The 24768-nt window shown below is 36.9% G+C and overlaps 1 protein-coding gene across 4 annotated transcripts in view; it reads left to right on the top strand.

Annotated features, from left to right (window-relative positions):
- Positions 1–1431: 1431 nt before the first annotated feature.
- Positions 1432–24768, top strand: part of LOC124145060 (gliomedin-like) — a 53707-nt gene continuing 30370 nt past the window's right edge. The window contains exons 1-3 of one of the 4 annotated variants that reach the window (XM_048398837.1): positions 1432–3081; positions 22809–22823; positions 24082–24145. In XM_048398837.1, the coding sequence (XP_048254794.1) occupies positions 2701–3081; positions 22809–22823; positions 24082–24145 (460 nt within the window). In that variant the 5' untranslated portion in view covers positions 1432–2700. The remainder of the gene's footprint in view (positions 3082–22808; positions 22824–24081; positions 24146–24768) is intronic. The other 3 variants (XM_048398842.1, XM_046514728.2, XM_046514729.2) reach the window with 3 other exon arrangements.

The raw sequence follows: 24768 nt of genomic DNA, 5'->3' as shown, positions 1-24768 counted from the left end.
TCGATACCTTACGATTTGTTGAATATGATACATGGACAGGGGAAAAGGAATTATGATAATTATATTCCCAAACTGCAATATTGCAATAAATGTAATAAAGACCACCAGAGAGTCTCGATGATCCACCGAAGTAGATTCCATTGGATGTTCAAGGCAAAACAGCATTTAAAATTATTGATGCCTCAATTTTTTTGCGAAAAGGGTAAGCATGTCCTTCCCTACCGGTAGCACACGCAAATCCAACCTATCTTATGAGCCCGTAATTAAGGAAATGTAACCTAAAAAAGGGTTTACCATTGAGCGGGATCGATGATCGGTTAAATTACTTGAATCTAGTCTTTATGATACCGCAGTCAATGTCTTGCTAAGCAGAGTTATTAGTAAGGAACTATGCTGATGTTTACTTAAAAATGTTCGTGACACGTTTGTATTGGAGATGAATTCATAAAACTAAACTAATATACGGCATTAAACAGAAACGCAACGACAAAGAGTGATGTCTTTGAAGTATTTACCATGTAATTAGTAATAATTCGCCTTGATAATGAAGTCGGTCTGTAGACTACAGTAATTAAACTGCTCGAAAAAGAAACATATCCAAGATTTCATTGCTCCGGTCTGTAATTCGCCGTATTGATTGGCTACGGTGTGGTGCCGTTATGTTGCAAAGACGGAGTTATGCATATATAATGATGGGCAACGAAGAACTAGAGAGTCGAAGGTAAACTACCTCTTCGAACGTCAACCTGTTTGTAATGCAATATGTCTTGGTATTCAATTATTAACCAACTGGAAAAATTATGTACACTCTAACAGCAATATTACATTCACATGACTATAACTGCTTGTCCCAACATGTATTGTGAAAACTAAATTTCTAAAGAGGCTGTTGGAAAATTGAAATCGATCTTCTTGTCTGCACATGGCATAAGTGAAATAGACGCTTAAAACCTCCTATAAATACCATTTATTTGAATTCATAAATCATACAAGAAGAACCACCTGTCATTGCAAATGTAATTGCATAAAAATGATTCATCTAGCATGCTGATTATTAAAACCTATTCGTCTGTACTGTGATGCAGTATGCAAGTAGCCAGGCTAGAGTCTTGTCGATTTCTGTCCTAACAAGGTTTTCGATCAACTGTCTTCACTGGGCGAGTGTTAGAGCAGAGATACCATATCAATCTATTAAACATTTCAAACAAGTAAATGACATCCCTAGAATCATAGGGCCTTAGCTCTTGTCGTGCGAAGAATACGGCTCCAGAGATTGTGCTCGGCAAGCCTGCTTTGAGGATTACTATATTTTGATTAACCAGGCGCATGGATGCACGGTAATTAATACGTGCATAGCCGTGCTGGACAGTCAGTTGCCCTTGCTCACTGACCAAAGAAACATTCTCAAGACCTGGCCGGACAAGTGAGAAAAGCCAACACTTTTTCCTGATGTTTTGGACGATAATTTCATTCAGTTAGCATTTCTTCTCAAGAGACTTCTAGCACTTGAGAACTTTTCGAGGATCGTGAATGAGATTTCCCTATCAATAAATCGGCATTTTATACCTCTTGTGGGCCTAAATCTTCCTGAATCGAAACACGGATTTGATGCAAGGATTCTCAGCAGTGATCATTGACAGTTCTCTTTAATTGTCTCACTTAAGTGCCTTTGATCTATGTTCATTTAGAGTAAAGGTGTTTGCCGCCGTCAGGAGACTTGTTTCGGAAGGTTGTCAGACATTTCAAAAGTTGCATGAAAGGAGATCATGCGCTCCGTGTAGTGATACTATCCACAGCAGAATCGTTTAATGGAATTTCTTTAATTGTTATCGACGGAGTAGGGAGTAGTTGGTGTTAACGACACAAGTGCCCGGCGTGAGTCAGTAAGGATGGTCCAGCGCTATTATTTGCCAATATTGCTCGTCTGAACTCCTCCACTGCGAAAGTCGTCCAGCGAGGGCACACCTTTCATAGGAAGTACATCCAACTGTTGTCAGTGTGGAATCAGCCCCCGTGGAACTATCTCCCCCTGTAGTGACAGACACCTCCAGGCCTCATCACCAGAAATTGTTCCTAACCTGCACCCATCTGTTAAAGAACAAGGAACACGGTTTGGTTAAACTCCTCGATACAGACGGTGCATAATATGAGAATGATTGAACAGTGTGCTTAGTTTCTCACGCCTATCATTCTGTGTTTTTACCCGAATGCCTACTCTTAAGTGTAATGTTTAATGTTATAATGGCTGTCAGTGTAATGGCGGAGTTGCATTCCGGTGGGAGTTGTGACAACGTGGCAATGTAGGTCATTGCTTTCTATCAACAATGGATATATTTTCTAATGAAATCGAACCGTCATATTTTCCTTGGTTTTTATATAGCTCCTCTATCCCATACGCACATATAAAACTATTCCAAGTTTCAGAGGAAAGAATACACCTCATCCACTGACTACTTTGTATGAAATATGCATCATATGTAACTCCATACTCAATATAGAAGGTGACGTCAATTTCATTGGTTAAAATAAGGTTTTATTATTTCTTTTCATTCGGATTTCTCCACATGTTAATAATTATGTCAAACGAAATGGATTGCAATACGACCCAGACACCTCCGAAGCGTATCAGCAAAGTGGAGATACAAGAGTGTTACATTACATTGCAATAACAAGGCCAAGTGTTGTAGACAAGTCACATGCATGGAAGCAAGGATAAAGACAATGGCCGTCAACGTGCAAGAAACTCCATGGCGAATTCACATACGCTTGCTGTATTTCACAACTGTGTGTTTAACATTACTAATGGCTACTGTCATGTGGTATGGTTACACAGAACTTCGGAAACTTCGAAGTGATATGCGCAACAAAATATCGAAAAAAGATGTCGCGGAATTTCGTATATGGCACAGACCTTTCGAGGACTTGGAATCTCCCCCAGAATGGAGTTACAGCGAAGATTTCGATAAAACAGAATTTGAAAATAGAAACGACGAGAGTACCCGTTCAAAACGTCATGCTGATCCCGAGGGGTCGGGTCTCCCAGATGATTTTGTTCTTATGAACACCTATTCAAGAATACCGGTAAGTTTATTCACAAATTATCAAAAACCTTCCCGCGAAAAAAGTTCCGATTGAAAACAAAATATTGCAGTAATTGATTTGACAATGCCTTGGATTCAAAACTAACAAATAACCAATAGAGCGATCCAATGATGTATTTCCTATTTAAACGTTAAATATATCGTTTACTAAATAACTTCTCTCTCCAACAAGTCACCAGGTTGCTGTAATGATCTCCCGAAGTGTATTGATTTTCGCTCGTGCTGTGTTTCTGTGTTGTGTAACGTGACTTGTTACGTATGCTAAGTGAAATATAAACAAAGTAAGAATTAAACAGCGACCATGATTTATTCAATTAAAGGAAAACTGAGCTGGCCTTTTGTTGACATAAACAGCGTGTATCCGGTTAGAGGACCGTACCTAATGAATATGATAAACATGTAACATTTGCATAAAACATTGCTTCAAAACATTGTGTTCCTATCTGTTCTCATATGAATGCATACATTATTCAGACTGTAAACATATTTTATTGTTATATATTTATGAAATATCTTTTTCTGATAATATATAATCGATATTTCACTCGGGTGATATAACGCTCTATATCGGAAGTACCTCCGGTTGCCTCACTGACAGTTATTTGACACTTTGGGTTTCAGACTCGTATCAAATCATTCGGCTTTTCTTGTCAAACATGTTTATCTCATCTAGTGACCTTTAAAAGTTCGTGACTACGCCGCTCATGTAAATATGACTTTTGTCAGATCAATCGCCCAGACAAACAAGAAAATCCCATACCCTCCCTCTCTTGTAGGTTGTCTCTCTCCTTCTGTCTCTCACTACCCCCCCCCCCCCCCCCCCCCTCTCTCTCTCTCTCTCTCTCTCTCACTGTGTGCTGACTTAGTCCTGACCTGAGTGTTAGTTGCTCACGTTGTTTACTCAACAACAACTCATACGTGTTAAGTATTAAGTTAGTTAGTGTCTGTCTACCTTGTTAATATAAGATATAAGGCCATGTTCTAATGATACTATGATACTATGGGCACATATCTGTATCATGCTGAGTTGTAGAATGCTTACATGGAGACGTTATATTACTTGCTGAGAGGTTCTCTAAGTAAAGAGCGATATAACGTACAACACCTGTCAGGTTAAATTCGATATAACATTAAAAATACTGCAGTTGCCTAATACATCTTTTGAATGAAACTGGGCAATATGGCAACTGACAACTTTCCTTTGGCTGCACATTCTGACTGAAATAATACACCCAACAATATTATGTAAACATTTTAATACACCCTTTACAGCATATAACAACTCTGTGTGCTACCACTCATTTTATTGTAACACTTCTCCCCTTCGACTTAATAATCTGCAATTCATATCGTTTTTTCCAAACTATATGAATTATGTGCATCATAAATGCTTGTTATTCACTTTCGCGTGTGCAAATGGAGAAAGAAATCAAATTACACAATAAAAAAACTAATCACAAAACCTATTTCTCCTTTCAAGTGTTCCTACTGTTTCCACTGTTATGTAATGCCATGTATGTCTTTAACGTCCCCAGACATAAACCCTTATAGATTTTATAGTGTGTGCGTGCAAAATAAACGTAAACTGATAACTCCGCAACTTGCCTGCCAAACTTAACTTAAGCGGTGTGAATAACGTCTAGCGGAAGAGCGCCTTCCGACCTCACCGCTATTTTCCCACAGGACCGCCATGGAGTTTCGGTTCATTGTTCGACAATGAGGGCTTCCGTGACTCGTCCTTTCCGCTTTCCGCCTCTTTATCGATCAAATTGGGTCGAAAATCAGCCTTTTATTCTTCTCAAATGCATCTGAAGCCTTGAAAAGACAACTCAATGTAAACGAGAGCAAATATATTGCGTGATCTGGCCTTATCTAATTATCCGACGTTACGTCCTAATTATAGTGAAATAGTCGCTGAGTATTTGTCGTTTGTCTTCGGACACGTTGTATTTAGGAAATCATTGCTTACATTTATTGATATATTTTGTTAACATAGACAAGCAAGAGGGAAATACACTATGGTTTTATGCGTTAGTATTTAACTTTTGTTTTTTCTTGTCATAAAACAGGGTAAAGGTTCATATTATTCTTTTCACATTCTATTTTTTTTAATGTATTTTAAAGTTTGCCTTTTTGCATGTTATGTTTTTGCATTAAGTGTATGTATTGAGACTCAGGAAATGTATAGGCCGGATGGACCCAATATCTTTTACCTGTTACCTTGAAGATTTGTTCCGGTAAACTGCTACAATAGTGGCAGTTAGAATCCTGAAAAAATATAACACGATCTTATGTTTCCTTTTTGGGGAAGATATGTTTAGGTCGTTCATACATAACACAACGTCGCGTGACATCTAGTTTTCAGGGTTGAATTCCTTCAGGCCTGCTAATGGATTTCACCTGACATTACACAAAAGTAGAAACCTGAAATTGCAAACCCTTTTGTTATCTACCTTTTAAGCTGATCACATTCATGTTCCATTTGAAACTTTTGCAAAATAAGTTTCACGCTGACTATTTAATACAATGGTATCAGACCGAAGCAGAACAATGCAGCGTTAGGCCACAACAAAAGGATTATTTGACAGTGGTCTACGAAGAACGATATTTCTTCCTTCTTTTTGTTCATAAAATGTTTTCAAATATATGACATATTTTTTATTAAATTTTCTTATATTTTATTTGTTCCAATTATATTATATAATATGTTATTTACAATTTATATATTTATAGAAACAAGAATGATTTGATTTTTGGCATTCGATAATATATCAGATTATTTGATGGAATAACAAAGATAAAGTAATATTGACTACATGTTTTGATTCTAAATTCTAGGTATTATGGCCCGACATTGTATTTTACTAGCCATAGTATCCTGCCCATGTTCATAAGTTTAAGATTTTCACTTGCACTGAGATATTACATGTCCTTACATCTCACGGTACACACTATTTGGGGTTTCTCACGGTACATACTATTGGGGGATATATATATATATATATATATATATATATATATCACGTGTATTGTGTCTGTACACGCATTCTCCGACATTAAGGAGTTAGTGAGTTTGTGGACGACATTCTTCGATGTTATTGTGACAGCTAAAGTACGAACTATTTTTCGAAATATAGAAACAATGAATTATAGCTATAAAATATTAAATTATTGAATGTGTAACTTTCGTAATATCGACATTCTGCTATACTTCTGCTATAGATTATTATCAAAAAGTAATTATATGTTTTTATTTTCGTATATAATGATCACAACTATCATATGCACCAGTGGGTTGAGTTCATCAATCGTGAGCATATAATAAAGATCACGTGAGTCGTTTGAACAGTCCTCCAAACATTTTGTTTAAACAACGACGGAACCTATTTATAATCGCAAGTGGAACTGCATGTAGAAATGTGGTTCCATGTAATCTTTGTTGCACAAGGGTGGTACCGCTCAAATGCATTTACAAAATGTACCGCATGTAAAGTACCAATATGATTGTCCCACCATACCCACTTCGTATCTCTGCCATATATTAAACACGGGAACCACATGTAAGAAACAAATGCATATGCTTATGACACGAGTAATACATGCGGCTTTACCTTGAGATTGATACACGCTTCACGGCTTCAGGGGCTTAATATATCCAAACGAACTGGGTCTGACAAAGAAGTCATTACACATGATAAAATACTTATGCGGGAATAGATGTCTACATCACATTATCACATTACGTCTACATTATCTGCTTCATCCACATATGTATGTTTGTATATTGAATGTTCATAGTGTCCTGTGTCAGAATTGGAATTTCTTTTTGATAAACCCAAACCAATGCTTTCAGTAAGGCGGCTTTCCTATATAGCGATCCTCATTTTAAAACGTGTGCGAAAGTATAATGCATCTATAGTTACTAGATATTAAACTGTTGCAGATACATGCAATTGCAAGGTCATGTTTGTCATTTACTTATCAAAAGACCAGCTTTTATTGTATAAACACTTACTATACATTAAAGCCCCTAATAGTTTTAATTCTCTGAAAATGTTTTTTTACAAGAATAGAAAATGCGATAGTTTTTTTAATTCATTGGCAGTTTGCGTTGGTGTTATCAGAAATGCCAAACAAATACTTGTGATGTTTCTAGTATTGGTCTATGGTTCGATATCTCTGGCGTGTAGCTGAAAGATAGTTTCGAAAATATTCACAACGCAAAAAACCACCAGAGAGGTCTTGATTTATGCAAATGACAATGCAGAGTACTAGTATAAATAGTTTTAATTCTCTGAAAATGTTTTTTTACAAGAATAGAAAATGCGATAGTTTTTTTAATTTATTGGCAGTTTGCGTTGGTGTTATCAGAAATGCCAAATTTACTTGGGATTCCTTCAAAGAATAATCATATCTGAAGTTTGTATGTCAATGAGGAAGCAGGTCATGGTTGATCATTACGATAAATTGTAAGTATTTGAGCTGATATGGAAGCTTTCTTCAAGCTGCTGATAGATAAAACCGAAGCATAACATTGTGATACCTAATTTTCTATAGAGTTCAGTGTTGAAATAACTGTCATAAACAGTTTTACCTGACGCGTTTCTTATATTCTCTCGTTGTCGATACTGAATATTCATGTATATTTCATGATTTCCTGTCTGCGAAATCGTTCACCTGGTTCGACTTGGTTTGTCCTTGATATAAAGTTATATATAGACGTGTTTCTATGCTAGTTGTTTTACTAGAATTTAGGAAAGGTGATACAAACGTGCAATAGGTGTATTTGTATATGTGCGCATTTGGATGATGCTCAACCTATAAACAATGCATGCATGCTATGCATACCATGTGTCAGGGCCCTATTCCTGTTAAGATCGCTACCCTTCAGATGAAGGTGAGGTGAAGATTGTTGCACTTATATAGCGACGTACTAGTACGTGTGTTTGTGTGTGGCTGCTTGTACTTGTCCGGACTAATGCCGATTTTATAGTGCTAGCCCATGTCGCAGTTTAACATGAATACGCAAATCAGATACAGTATACTGACTCCGAGCCGACCAGTCCTTGTTTAACTCCTTAATACCGAGTGCGAGGCAGGGTAACAACAAGTACCATCTTTTAACGTCTTTTGATATGACGCGGCCTGGTGTCGAATCCTGGACCTTCCGCTCTCCGGGCTGACGCTCTACCACTTGACCACAGAGGGGTTAACAGATTAAGAAGTTAAGGACAACTTAACAAGCGAGTAGTTAATATTAAAGTTTGAAAATAATAACACATGTGATATGAAAATGAAACATTAATAATTTACATCTGACTTTTCGAATTCATATATGTGTAACACGAAATACAGCGTAATGGTGGTTTGGTAATTCTTATTTTGTTTATGGCATTTATAGATGTTTATGGACTGTTGAGCGATAACTATCATACAGATGGAAGGATATATAATTGATATGAAGGCATTGTGTTATTGTAAATGAACTGTTTTCGCCTGCATTGCCAATGGCATACAGGTTAGTTATACCTCCTTTGAAAACAAATACTTGTGATGTTTCTAGTATTGGTCTATGGTTCGATATCTCTGGCGTGTAGCTGAAAGATAGTTTCGAAAATATTCACAACGCAAAAAACCACCAGAGAGGTCTTGATTTATGCAAATGACAATGCAGAGTACTAGTATAAATGTCCCGCCTGGTATTACCATGTATGACATTATCATATTATATATGTGTGTTAGTGCATACATAATGGCCTAAGATAATTACAGATAAAGCAAAAGATAAGGATACTTAATATCTAGGATTATACTCGAATATTAAAATATAACTGTCATTTTCAACGTTCCATCGGAACTATACAAAATAAACACTTTACATTGTCAAATTACATTTCTCTCAGTTGTACGTGATATGCCGAACTGGTACGTTGCGATTTTATATCTATATGCTATAGCTTGTTGCGCAAATAGAGACATATGGAAAATTTGTATAAATGAAAGGAAGACGTGATAAATGAACATTATGAAAAAAAGAAGGCACTAATTCCAAGCTGTGCTTTTCTTATTAAATCCGGACTTTCAGATAAATGAATTGGGTGGCATTTCCCCTTGTCATAAACTGTGAATGGAAGCCAAGTCGCTTCAATTTCATCTTCTATGCCCCAGGCCAAACACAATTTTCAGTTATGTAATCAAATTTGCCTCTGACAGCAGCAGGGAAGGACGGAGAACAGCAAAATTAGTCGGACAGAAAGTCTTCAATTCAGATTACAATTACAAAATTTAAGAGGCAATGAAACTACACAGACTCTTGCTTCGGCGATGATTTGGTGCGAATTCGCGATAGAATTCGGTATGATATTACCCCGGGAGTGATAATTCGGTTTTCGAAAGCCAAGGCTCCTTCTATCTGGCATCTTCATACCCAATTAAAAGACAATAAATTAAACAGGCCATTGTCCTATATGTTTGCCAACTGGGGTCTCCAATATATTTCCATTATCATCTTAACATGTCGGAGCAGATTGGGTTGCCAGGGGTCGACGCTGGGCCGTAACGTTAGCAATTAGCTTTAGCCGTGCCGTTAACTGTCTCAGCGATTGGAGAGAGAAGTCTGGAAACACATGCGCTGATGAAGAGCATGTGTTTTAGCAGATTGCTGTCTTCCATCGTAAATTTGATCAAGTGAAGAACAAAAAAGCCAGCAGACATCCTTACTTTTTTCAAGTGACAGCCTATTTGATCGAATTGCACAAACAGCTTAGGCAACAAAATGACACGTGAAACAATCGAAGAGGCGTAACAGTTAAAGCTATGAATTCCATTGCTCAAATACACGTTTCATAACAGTACAGATATAAAGAAATTATAACAATCTGCGTGTACCTACATACTTTATAACACTGTATCCGAAAATACATATATACATATATACATATATAACTTTGTCAAACTGTTTTGTCAACCTGTCCCACTTCTTCCTGCCTGCGCGTTCTTAGTGATGGCCTGTATTTAGGAACAGAGAAGTTGTGACGTTGGGATGAGCGGGGGCGTTTTTCGATCATACTTCTCCTTTCATGATTAACGCGGTACACGTAAAGCACGCACGCGCGCACGCACACATGCACGCACTCATATGGCACCTTCCTCTCAAATATTGACCAGTAAGATTATTATTAACCAGCAAGATAAACAATTGATGTAGAAAAACGCATCAATATATATTGATGGAAACGAATAAGGGAACAATGAAAAATGGGGAAATAAGCTTCACTGTCAGTACATTTAAACAAATTCAACAACTTCAACACATGTCAGAATCAAATATTGAGATGTTTTCGTGTGCAATGTTTCAAACGCGTATTTGGTAGACAAGGCTGGGAAACCAGGACAGAATATCATTTTACTGTGTCAATGACTAAGTATTCCCTTATTAATATAGTATCAATATAGTACCATTAACTTCTATAAGGTTTGACACGCTGCGATTTATTCAGGATTTGATCTTAGATTTTATCAAAGTTAACTTTAGTATTACAAGGCATACTGACACAATGCAATGTGAATAAGCTGATCCTGAATGAGATATTGCCCCTTTCGTCGTCCCATAGTGTACATATATGCATGTTAGATACCAGGAGTTTTATGACAACGTGAGAAATAGACCAAGTAATGATCATGTTATAAATCTGGTTGCTATTTCATCCTCAATGGCACATCACCAGATTTACGTCGAGTGACACTGTAACATTTACTTAAATTTCTTTGTTTGATTTTGTAAATCGAATTCCATCTAATATCTTCAGCAAACCAGGAGCAGTATGCACACATGATCCCATTGTTTAAATAGAACAACGACAGAATACAATTTCAAATTCAACTGCCTGTTTTTCTTTTGTGTGTGGGTTTATTAAAATGAACTAAATGAAAGGTAAGCTATTCATCGACCAACTCCAATCATACATGAAAACTGATACACTGGTTTTCCTGAGTCCTGTTTGTCAAGAGATTTCTTATTCGATCCTGAACCCTGTAAATGCAATAAAGGAAATGTCGTTATCTATTCAAAGGTGTTTGTATTTTAATATGTAATAAATGTTCAATAAAGAGGCTGCATATAAATATGTCTAATATTGAACAAAGAATGCGTTTAAAGCGAGTTTTAAAAAGCCCGAGGGGTTTATCCCAGCAAAATATTATTCAAACTACATTAGCTTTTTTCTTGATTTCTAATGGCAGAGGCCCTTGGTTGATAACCATGATGGTGTGGAATTTCTGAAAGGCGTTGAACCTGTTACAGCAGAACAAAATCAATTGTCAGGAATTATTGAAATTCCGTCCTCGGGGCTATAGAAAAGCTCTCTGAAGAACTCCGGTCGTCCAGCGTACAACATCGATTCGACATGTGTAAATTCTTCGAATTAACGCCAGTGAATTGATAACTGACACCGCGCCAAGCTTGAAAAGGTGGTTTAACCATAATCTAAATATTACATCGCAATCAGAAAGAGATAGTATTGGATATCACTGCACTGCCTTAAATGTGTTTGAAAAAGCATTGGTTACATAACCGAGATAGTTTATATAGTGAATGCTATTACCGTGATCCTCGAGACATTAGACTGTAATAGTTGACTTCTTATTGATGAAATGTGGCGCCTTTTGCAAATGGCATTTGTCTCGTCCTGGGTATCCATTGATGTAAATCTGACTCAAGCATTCAAATCATCTAATATACTGGAAATCATATTGACTTCGTTCTGAATCTTATATCTTCAAATAGGATATGTCACCCTGCCTGTCATATGTAATATCTAGACAAAGGATGCAGATACAATTGATGCGGGTATGAATCAGCGTGGCAGGATTCACCAGGGTGATAGGTCTCTCTATGCCGGAGTGGATGCGTGTTATGTCTTAATTTTTCATTATGGTTCGACGGCACGGGTGGTCAGGTGGTCTAAAGCGCCGATATTCGCTGTGTGGGGTTGTCTCCCTTAGTCGCGCCAGGATTCGGTTTATGGTTTGAGTCCTAATGCGCCCTGATCATGATCCTTGGTTTGTCGGCACCATAGCCATACCTTTACAAATTAAGCCATATACGTCTATGAAATGCGTCACGTCCCCTCCCTCCAGCTTACGAGGAAGCACCTTGATGTAACTGAAGAACAGGTCAAAGCAGCGTTAAATCCAAATAATTTAATCACTCACTCATGATGTCCGAGTAAATAGGGAGTCAAGGAAGAAGGAAGCTTTCAGAACGCTATTCTTAGTTAGTTAATGACTATCGACAAAGCAGAATACACCAGCGCCAATGGCTTTAACGTCCCTTTCTATCAATCACCAAAATGCACCGTGCAACAATACACTTGTTTATCCATATCAGGCATACATCTGTCATGATTAATACACGTTCACGTTCTAACCCATAGGTATTAATGTGATGTACCCAACAATGTAGCGTGTATTATTTTGGCCTTCAGGTATACACTATATGCATCAGATATATCGTTACCAGTGACGTCTTGACAGCGATCGGTGGCACATCTTCATCACGGGTTTTCGTTACCGGATTGAAAATATCCAGCATAGATTCCCGTGACACCATGTTAATTGTACCTTCAGGCTTGGGATTATACGTCGCTAGGTATTGGCTGAGATGTGTTTCACACGCCATGCTCTTTCGAAGGTGATTCATTTGCTCACTGTCATATGTGTCGTTATTTCAGGAATGACTCTTCTTGATTCACGCCAGTATTCCTTTGAGAATCACTGTCATAGTTCATAGCCTATATCTGTCGTATATGAATAGACAACTGCAAATGTAAATGAATAAATAATGCACTGGGGTAGTAACATAACAAAATCAATAATGGTCATATTTACAATCATGTATTTGATGTTGAACATTTAAACCTCCTTATGACTTCACATGATGTCTTCCCAATGTGCCTACAGTTCTAATGTGACTACAGTGAAATCATGAAATGATACTGTCTGGTGGCCAGATGACTGTTTCCTGTTTCACCTGTAATATGAGATAAATTTGTCAACATTCAACGAAACAATGTAGGCACAATGGGAAACACTTGTAAAATGAAATAAGAAAAGAACACATAATGACTGTAAGGGATTTATTATATTATAATGAAACATAGAAGAAACTTTTTGAGATGGCAGTACTTTTACATTCAATCAAGTTGAAATTATCAAGACAGTCTTCCCTTATGAACGGGCAAGTCAAAGAAAGGTATTTTTCTTAGTTGAATAAGTGACCAGGAACTGCATGGGTATCTTCAGTCTCGAGGTGATCCTTCAGTCTCATCAACCTGTTGGGAAACACATACTGACAAACTAATTTTAAACGCTTATCTTGGAGCAAAAATAAGTCAAACAAAAGTGGTTCAGTTCATTTACATAAATAGGGATGAAACTGAGTTCCCAATGTGCCTACAGTTATGTCTGAAGGTAAGTTGGGATGTAGGCACATTCGGAATGAACCCTTCATATTGCTATTGTTTTAATTACGTTTTTTTAATTATTTGAAATGAAGCCGTTGCAGTTTTATAGAACTGTTAACAAGGGCCCTTGTCCGTAGAATATTACATATAACGTTACTTGTATATCTCAAAAGGTTGTGGACCTTTTCTCATGGAATTACATTTAAGTGGGAACCATGCTTGAGCCATGTGGCAGTCCAAGGTACTTAGAACACTGTTTTATTTATCTGATAACTCAAACCTTAATATGTTTATCAGTTAGCAGTGAATGCTAACGTTAATTATACAGACACTTCATCCCAATCTCAAACATGGAACTAGAACCAGGCTTGGAATGGACACCAGATATATATAGAAGATTTTCTTAATATCGAAGATGTTCTTTATATATGAAATTCAATTAGCATTCCGTAAAAGTTTGTATACTGTCCTGCAGGTACTAAAAGGACGTAAATTTGATGTTTGTTTTTTTATGTATTGTAAGCGACGTCCCATATAAACTCAGCACTTTTTATTCGATTTTAATGACTCTTAGTAAAAGGCATACTAGAAAGCCGCATCATTTCCAGTGACATAATCGATTTCCAGTATGCCATGTTTGTGGTAGATGGCAACCTATGCGGATACTGGGTCCGGTAGATCGCATGAGTATAATGTACATTTCTTTGTTGCCCCTGTAGTGATATGTCTACACTCACTCACTCACTCACTCACTCACTGATGGCGGCTTCTTCCCGGGCACCTCTTTTTGCAAGCTACGAGTTATGTATTAGGTACGAGCCAAATTGCAGCCTTCTTGCTCTCCTGAAGTTTTAAGTCGGCTCCCAAGTTTGCAACTTTTTAACGAGCAGTATTGCAAGCATTTTGGACAAACTATGAGTTCATAATGGATGTACATGTCATTGTCTCTATATAACTATAGCTATACCTTCGTCTTAATTGTCTTTATGCGGATAAGTTAACTGGAAAGAAAATATCGCGAGGTTATGGTACTACATTCTTCCGTCAGTTTTCCCGTCTACAGACTTTCTCAGCGCGTTTATTGTGTGCCAATGAAGAAATCAATAGAAAACGATTACCAGTTTGATTTGATATTGGGATAACTGCTTATTATGACGCCGTCTAGAGCAATCTCCCCTGGGAGTATAATACTGATAATAAACACTGATAAAAAATCGGTAATGAAACTATCCTTTGCAAAGCAGATGCCCTGATTGGCATGGTGGTGACAGGGTAGGGTATGTACTTTCCATACAGCCTGCTTGACCAGATATACCGAGGTAAATTAAGCTCAACAGCTTATTAAATGTCAAAGCAAGCATGTGATTTTGTTACGGTATTATCTCTAATCAGGAAGTATGTACTTAACCTGACAGGAGATATCAACCAATTTGAGGTAATTTTCCAACCTCCTCGTGCCGTTAGGCATCGGTGTAATATCTAACAGATTCGTCCAACTGTTATAAATCAATAATTCGTCTTTAACCATTTGTTTGCATGCAAAGTGAATTGTCATGTATGCAGGTCAAACTGTAAAGAATGCGTTGCACCGTCAGTGTCAATGGCCATGCGGAATACGAATGATCCAGGTAATTTTTGTAAGAGGTACGCTCTCTCTCTCTCTCTCTCTCTCTCTCTCTCTCTCTCTCTCTCTCTCTCTCTCTCCCTCTCTAAGTGTTTCCCGGACGGAAATAACACATGCAAAACCAACAGTGTGTTCATACAAATCAGAAATAGTCTGATAATTTCATGTTATCTGCTTGTAAGATGAGGGTTTTTATTTTCGCAATCTGGAGAAAAGTTCAGATTCTGGCTCAACTATCGCTGTAATTCCCAGTGGTATCGGTGCGGCAGTTAATTATTTCATCTCAAACAAATCGCCTCTATGTATTTCTGAATGCTGTTCTCCGTCTCATCTAATCGACCCTGGATTTCTACGTTCGAGCTGTTTTTGTCTGTTTTGAGTATTGACACTTTTTTCAAACTGTTGTTACTATGGTTACGTGAAGTATCTCTTTACGCTTTGTGCAACAGTGCTGGGAATTTAAACGCAGCTAAAATAAAGACGAAATAAAATCCAACTTGGATACTCGTGGTTATGATCAGGTGTCATATATCATCTGGCTGGAAAAATGGTATAACTGCTTAATATATAACTAAACCGGATACTGCACCTTTTAGCCGTGAAATCGTGATAGTTTAATGTTCAGCAGATGTGTAATTAATCGTCAGACGGCTAGCTAATTATATACATTAAACGGCATCTGTCTAAACTACGTTTTGTTGGTACACTGATGGCAAAAGCCCAATGCTTATAAAACACAATTGTGCTTCTTCTAAAACATAACACATTATCATACGGAACTAGAGCAGTAATTAAACGCAATGTCGTGCATTCCATGCTATAGCGACACAGCATGGTGAACGTCCCAAACTATAGCACCATAGTATGGTGGACATTCCAAACTATAGAAAATCAGCAAGGCGAACATTCCAAACAAAAATAACACAGCACGGTGGACATTACAAACCAAAGCATCACACATGGTGAACATTACAAACCCAAACATCACACATGGTGAACATTACAAACCAAAGCATCACACATTGTGAACATTACAAAACATCACAGCATGGTGAACATTACAAACCCAAACATCACACATTGTGAACATACAAACCAAAACATCACAACATGGTGAACATTACAAACCCAAACATCACACAGTGTGAACATTACAAACCAAAACATCACAGCATGGTGAACATTACAAACCCAAACATAACACATGGTGAACATTACAAATCCAAACATAACACATGGTGAACATTACAAACCAAAACATCACACATTGTGAACATTACAAACCAAAACATCCCAACATGGTGAACATTACAAACCAAAGCAACACACATGGTGAACATTACAAACTGTACCTACCTGGCATGGTGAACATTACAATATATAGCACCATAGCATGGTGAACATTACAAACTATAGCACCATAGCATGGTGAACATTACATACCATAGCACCATATCATTGTGAACATTACATACCATAGCAACCTTGAATGATGAACATTTTAAACCATAGCAACAGAGCATGGTAATCATTACATACCATCACTAATTACTACAAATGAAATAATTTACAAGAATTTCAAAGTGGTATGTATTCGTTTATGATGGGTCAACGTTTGTGATGGAGACGCAATATTGTGGAGTTCTGTCGAACATTCAAAACAGCTTGCGCACATTCTAAAACGTAACAAAACAGCTTGCGCACATTCTAAAACGTAACAAAACAGCTTGCGCACATTCTAAAACGTAACAAAACAGCTTGCGCACATTCTAAAACGTAACAAAACAGCTTGCGCACATTCTAAAACGTAACAAAACAGCTCGCGGACGTTTAAAACACAGCAAAGCAGCTTTCAGACATTTTACCCGATAGGAAAACAGCTTTCTCAAACATAGCAAAATAACACGCGAACACTCATACACAAACCATTGCAGAAGGCTAGACATTCTGAAACGTAATAAAAACAATGCGGACATTCTAAAACAAATCAAAGCCAGCATGTGGTCATTCTCTTAATTAGCACAACCTTATGTCAGACGCTTCTAAAACATTGCAAAACCTTATGCCACACATTCTAAAACATACCAAAAGAGCAAACTACATAAGCAAATACACCCTCAAACTATTTAGGAAGCATTTACAGTGGTACTTATTACTTTTGTGGATATCAACTTTTTTGTGTGGAGAGTCACACACTGTTGTGGAGGTTCTCACTTTTATCCGAGGATGAACTTACTTATAAAAAAAACATACTTTACGTTGGTGCTTGTGCATATATTGTGAAATATATAATATCTAATTTAGAAATACGATCAAGACAGTCATGGTTTTGGAAAACATCGTGTCACACATTCATAAACAACGGCATAATAATTTTAGATTCCATTAGTATGCAGTAAAACCGTATTTTACATACTAAAACATTAATACTTATAGATATTATACATTAGGAAAACATCATTATAGTAAAATTAGAATGTGGAAAACCATGCACATACATGTTCAAAGCAGTGGACTATTGGGTCCGACTAAGACGGGCTGTCAGCCTGTGACGTGGCAGATTGTGTGACATCGTACCCGGACGGTGTGTAACGATGATCGTACTACCAACAACCGGTTTGTCTTATCCAACCTGGTTTATTTGGCTGACATATTGCGGTTCAATGCTCAAATATAAAACTAACAATTAAATTCGACGGTCGATGGTCACGTCTAAAACCCGAATGTACTTAGGATGTATCCATGCCAACTAAAAACGGAACGACCACCCATGAATAGATATGCATATACAGCAGTCCCGAGGAAGTCATAACTAAACTGAACTCATTTCACAATTGGAGTCCCCATAAGGAAGTGTACCCATTGTAAATATTTCCAAAATTTTACAATTAAAGTATCATTTCATACGATCACCTTTTCGCGAATACCTGGTACTGGTATCATCCCTATTTGATAGTGATTAATAAACACATTCTCGTGTTATAGTCGGAATGGCTTTTAGCAGAGACGTCTTACGAATGTTGCTTTTGTTTATTAAGATTAGCTTTGTTTGCGTAAATGTATGTTCCTTGAATAATACTATTTTGACATGCAAATATTTGCTTTTGTGGGTTCCAGAAACTGTAAGACTAGTGTACTTTATATCACCACAAGCAAGAAAGTTTAATTTCCTTTACTTTAGGCTTGTCATACGTTAACGTTGGTCCCTTGACAAATTAAAACGCTCCGTGTCAGAAGTATTTTATGTATTCCTTCTGAAAAGCCTAGGTTTCCTGTGTGATGAGTATCTTCAGGTTGTAACTTGATTCAAATGTACGGTAAATCATCCAAACACTACATAAAACCGGTGAAGGATTTGTAATGGGAAAACAGCTTAATACAATTAGCACCGGGGCTGGTGTGCTCTGCTTTTCAGTTAACTGGTTATTGTTTGTGTCTCGAGAGACCTGAACATTGAAATTGGAACATCATATCTGTATTCATATTTCGATAAATTAGGTCGCAAGTTTTGTAAAACCTCAGATATAACGCATCTAGATTTCTACTGCTAGAGAAACAGATATTTTAAAACCACCTGAAGCATAATTATTTTTTCAAGAATGTTTGGAGACAATTTATTGTTTTAGATAAAATGCCAGGCACCCTCCCCCAGAATATGAAATGGTTGATACTGCATATAAGCAATATGAAATGAAAGTGTCTACTTAAGGTTATTCCATATCATGAAGCAGAGGTTATTCTTGGGTCTCTTTTTTTCTTTCCCCCCATCATTAATTTCCATGTGTAATAATGTATGCATCCAAATGAATAATATGCTGACGTCTCCTTTATGTTATATAAACGATTTCGTGTTTTACAACATAATACTTTTTACAATATAATACCTTGTGATCCTTATCAAGTTAAGTGTGTGTTAAGCGCAATGTGCCTTCTGTTGGCTCACGTCGCCTTTACTCTATAATACCACCACCACCTTCAGACGATAGGTCAAAGCGAGAACATGACCTAGAATTAGTCCGAGTATGAATCATGTAATCGGTATCACCTACGACTTTTGAAGACATTAATGCGACGTACATGGACAATATGAATAACAAAAATCGAACATCGTTCAATCACCAAAAGCAGTTCATTTATGCGAGTGAAATGATGACATCTGCATGTATTGAGTTAGGTTATAGGTAAACTTTTAACACGAAACTGTCACAATAACACGCCATTTACACTCATTTTGACCCATAAGAACATATGTGCTGCGCCATGACAGCCACCCGTAAGCCTTTTACTGTTTTGCAAAATAGTGAATTGATAAACTTTTACGCCATTTGGCAATGCGCAAGTCATATCAGAATCAACTTTACATAATTGTACTAATGCAGAGAATCGAACCTGGGCTTTCAGAGTGGCAAGTGAGCGCTTAAACTACTAGGCTACCCAGCGGTAAACTCCCATACCTCCCATCTGTGAAACGCCAGATGTTGCGGTTGATTTACTGCCTAATTCTATGCCTGCTTAATAATTAAATACATTGTTCCAGTAAGTAGCGGACGCTTGGGGCGTAGATGTTGACTGACTTGTGGAGAAGTTGTGTGCATGCAATAGTTCAGTTGATTATTTTACAAATTCAGTTTTAATACTGTTGTGTATCACATGTATGTTTGAAGGGGTTTCATACGGACACGAGATAAAAAGGGAACGTGACGCGATATTGTTACCTTTTAATAAAAGGATTGAATTCAGTAGCAATTAACATTGACATCGTTTTCAGTTCTGCTCTGTTTTTGGAGTACTCGCGAGAACAATTTAAATTTATAGATGTGAGACCATTCTATGTGTAGTGTACCTTGATCTTTGTTGTAAGAAGGCCATACGGTGAAACTATAATGGAACTCACCAGGCTTACCAGGTTACATAATGAATATGGCCTCACGATGATCAGGGTTGATCGTATCCTCAGTATCATGTAGAATAATATAACTTGATTTTGACACAGAGAAGATATATTTATTTTACTAGTGCATATCTCGTCTCTTAAATGATTTTAAAAAGCAAATTGTTTTAATTGATGCGTTTACTCTAAGACAGTCCCTGACATTTTCTAACTATGAAGGTATGAAAAGTAACAATGACAAAATGGACAATAATATAAATCTAAACAGAATAACATGCATTTGTGACTGCATTTGACATTACGAGCTACGACAATGTAAAATCAGATGAGCTCTATTTGAAAACGTTATTGATTATATTTATTATTTTGATAAAATGTATCCTCTTGCTTTAAAACTTGAGAAAATACAAAATTCCTCCGATCTTTATGCATTTTCTCTAAATATCAAATGACATTTGTGTACTCGTAGTCATACAAGACAATGAATAATGCAAGGATTGATGAAAATATGCTTTTAGCGTGGGAACCTACATAATGTTTGTTCTTTAATTACACGAATAGCATACATCTCTATGATGAATTTAAGGTTTTGAATCTTATAAATGTTACATATATGCTTTATACTAATTTAAACTGGAATATGGAATGTGTCAATAACATGACGTGACAGAACCCATTTCCATTGCACTAATGTCCTGTGGAGGAATACTCATTTTGCAACAAATTGATCAGAACAAATGTTCACAGACGCTCCACCAGACAGTTGTTAGGGAAGACACAGACTGAAGAAAATATTAGAACATCCCTTAAGACCTAATTAAGAAAGACATTTAGGGCCATCATTCCGTCTTTGTGACACTTGGAGTGATATGGGACCTAAGTTCCTAACAATGGCTGATGTGCCCAGGTGAAAAAATACTGCTGGGATGTAATGGTCACTGCTAATGAGCATGCAGATGCTCTAATGATGTAGAAGTCTTTCCGTGCACTGCCAGGGAAGCGTAAACTGCATTGAAGGTTCGAAATATTATAGCCTAGATAACATCGGCAGTTTGCACTTTGTGGTTCAGATATGATTAAATCATGTCAGTGTAGTACCGGGGGACCTGGTTGCCCTGCCGTCAAAAGCATCGCAGTTCGCCGTGCAGAGTTGCGTTTCTTAGGCGTGCCAGAATCCTATGATCTTTGATTCGAATCCCGGTTCAGCTTGATTATGTTCCTAGGTATGTCAGCACCATACCTTTACTCGTGAGTACCTTTACAGCGAAGTAGTGAACATCAAAGACCTGCTTCACTTTCTGCTTTCCTCCATGGAATGCCGTGATATAACTGAAATACTATTCAATGCGGCGAAAGACCAAACCTATTCACAGACTCACTCACTCTGTCAATGTAGTACCGGTGTTATAAATATCATTTAAAGTTGCATATTTCCAAGCTTTTTAAATCTTAAGATTGAGGTAATATAATCCTTAAAAGTTTTTTTCGAAAGGATCGAAATAGAATCGCATAGTGATCAATTAGACTAGTTTTAACACTGTGTGCTAACACAATATTACAATTACTTAATTTGAACTTTATTGTGTGAGTAAAGTTTAACGTCAGTTATTGCCGTTGTATTGAGCATGACCACATCAAGGATTGCCTTGACACAGTTTACAAATGTGGTTAATGTGTTTGACATGGGAAAACAACATAAGTTACAGAAGTTAATATAAAAACAATACGTTGAATTAGAAAACATTCTGCACGTACACGGAAAATGAATCACATGAATTCATTGCAACCAGTGCACTGCTACACAGATCAACATGTCAATGATGTTGAAGCAGTTCAGATTAGTTTTCCTTCAAGGATAGAGAACAGTGACACTGATATTTCAGTGCCGCTATCATGTTATCTACTTAGAGTCATGTAGTTAACCAAGGTTTCCATCAACCGTTATAACGGGATTCTTCTATCTTGTCACTGATAATTATCAGCGAGGACGTGATGCGTCCAGAGCAACATTGCCCAGGTAACTGAGGTTACATTCACAAGGTCGTTTTATAATATGTTGCAACAATATTTAACATTTTAAAACTAAATTGTCTTTCTCCATACACAGATATAGGAATCAGAACACATTTGTTTGGGAAAATCACAACGCATATGTTAACACATATATTATATCTATAATCAGCTTAGGGAATACATGTGGAGACAATTATGTTTAAATATAATCAAACACTGCCCGTCAATTAATCAGTTGCTCAAAAATGGTTTAAATGAGCTTGTAATGCACGTGTTCACACTACAATATTACCACTTGCAATTCAGAATGATTCCGTACATATGACATACCTGTACATTAGGTATTAACATATCCGTACAACATATACAACTAGTATGCCTAAATAATCTGTCATTTTGTGCCTTGCCTTTTTGTTGGCTGACAATAAAATAAGTTTAGGAAAAGAAATGTTTTTAAACCAACAAACTTGCATATTGTAAAAGAAGGTCTAGTATGTTATAAACTTGTGGCTATATCTTCAGTTTGCTGCCAAGAAAATATGTTTGTGAAATTAAATGTCTCTTTATATATGACATGCCCGGTATATTGGTCATAAAACAAAAGCCAAGTAGGTTGTCAGCTTGAGTCAAGGTTTTCAGTAGCTGACAATGAATTCTGTATAAATAAATGAACATTTGTATGACTGACTCCTCTTTTCCTTCACACGCACTCTCAGAGGGCTAAGGACCCGGTACGTATCACACACATGTTTTATGAAACAAATGTTTATGTGTTCATTTATGTCATGATTCTTATGTAAATTGCAATTGTGTGCAAGATGTTACTATTCGTATCCATGCATATATCTTTGTACACAGACACGCTTAAGAAAACAGTTTTACAAAAGATGACCCACCTCGTGCATGTCTGTGTGTATGTGTCTGTGGACTATATTATAATAAAATAATAAAGTCCACATTGGTCCAACATCTTCTTTAACATTTAAAAGTACCAGGCAACCCAAAAATCTCAAGCAAATTCTTTGTCCATCCAAATATTCTTGTACAGAGAGTGTATCATGTGTTAGTAGATGTAACACACCAAGATGCGGCACATGTAACATCATAAGTGTAGGTATTACTTTCCTTTTTTTGCAAACGGCAAGAGTTTCAGTGTGAAAGCCGACATGAACTTCCACAGCAAAGATGTGGCGTATGCAATGAGATGTTCGGGATGCGGCGAAAACTACATCGGTGAAACCGGCATGGAATTAAAAGATGGAGTCACTGTACACAAACAGCAAATTAGAGACCCTAATGTTCGATGCCTAGGTGTCAGCAAACACATTAATAATTGCGGAAACGGGAAATTTAGTATTTTTCCGTTTTATAAATTGTATACCTGTAATAAGCAGCAGAGACTGGAAAAAAACCAAATGTTTATCCGATTGGTGAAACCCAAATTGATCTCTTGAGTGCATTAATACATTTGTCATTTCAATCGTAAATGTAACACTGCTACTTTACAAATACTGTAGATTTTAATTCAAATGTCTCCTTACAATTGTTAAAATACTAGAGTGTGTAAATACATTATGACGTCACAGTTGTAATTTATGACGTCATCATAAGTATGACATCATTCATATGTCATTGTAAATTACACTAAGGGCTGTCATGAGACAGTGGAAGTACTAGGCCTGAAACAGATATAAAGAAGATGTTGGACTAACGCGGACTTTATTATTTTATTATATATAACATGTCACCGAGTGAACATTCGTTGCCTCGCTTTTTGGATACATATATGAGAATCTGCTTCCCACATAGCAATGGTTCGTATCACTTTTTTGGTATCATTACATGTATTTCATCCTTTGCATACCAGTAGCTTAATGCATATCTAATTATCTACCCTGCTGAGCAGGAAAGGCTCCAAAGTCTTAATTATAGATTTAATGGATGTCAATGTCTGCATGTGCGCCAATTTCTTATGTTTTTTCCCTCCAGTTGGTGGCCTTACATTCCTACTGTCGGGATGCTAAGGAGTATTGTTCTGCACAGGGACAACAAGGTAGGAAGTTATATTACTTGAAATATTTTACAAAAAGTAGGTGTATTGCATGTTAAATGTGTGTCGAACATTCTATCAATTAGATGTTTTCATAACCATCGCAAATGCCTATTTATAACACATGTAATTACTTTCTTGGTTTGGAGATTTTTGGATAATCGATATATGTTTCCTTTCTTCTTCCTTCTTTAATTATAAGTATGGCATATAGAATGTAAATCATAACTCATGAAGTAGTTGTAGTTTTTCGATTTAGGGCAACGATAGGGCTGGAAACTAATTTCTTGAGTTACCTTCTCAAGCTTCATATCATGTGGTTAGTGTTTTAGTATCCTTGTCATGTGGTAATATATAAATTGCATGTGATTCCGTTGCATTTGATTGGCTAACCAAGCACTATTTCGTGTATATGAGTGTATTTATTAGTACATGGAATTTGGCCATATCTGGTAACGGGATATTGTTTCATGGTTGGCTGATATAAGAGTTGGCGGGGCATTATTGTGCTGAACAATGCCACTGATTTCGTATTGTAATCTACAGTTACATGTATATTTGTAATCATTAAATAGGTAACATGAGAAGTTATTATTGCTGACGTATGTATGTATACGAATTGACTT

Source organism: Haliotis rufescens, unplaced genomic scaffold (assembly GCF_023055435.1).
Source record: "Haliotis rufescens isolate VD_foot unplaced genomic scaffold, xgHalRufe1.0.p SCAF_1, whole genome shotgun sequence".
Lineage (NCBI taxonomy): Eukaryota > Metazoa > Mollusca > Gastropoda > Lepetellida > Haliotidae > Haliotis > Haliotis rufescens.
The sequence above is the reverse complement of the archived record's forward strand: the minus strand, read 5'-3'. Positions and strand labels throughout refer to the sequence as shown.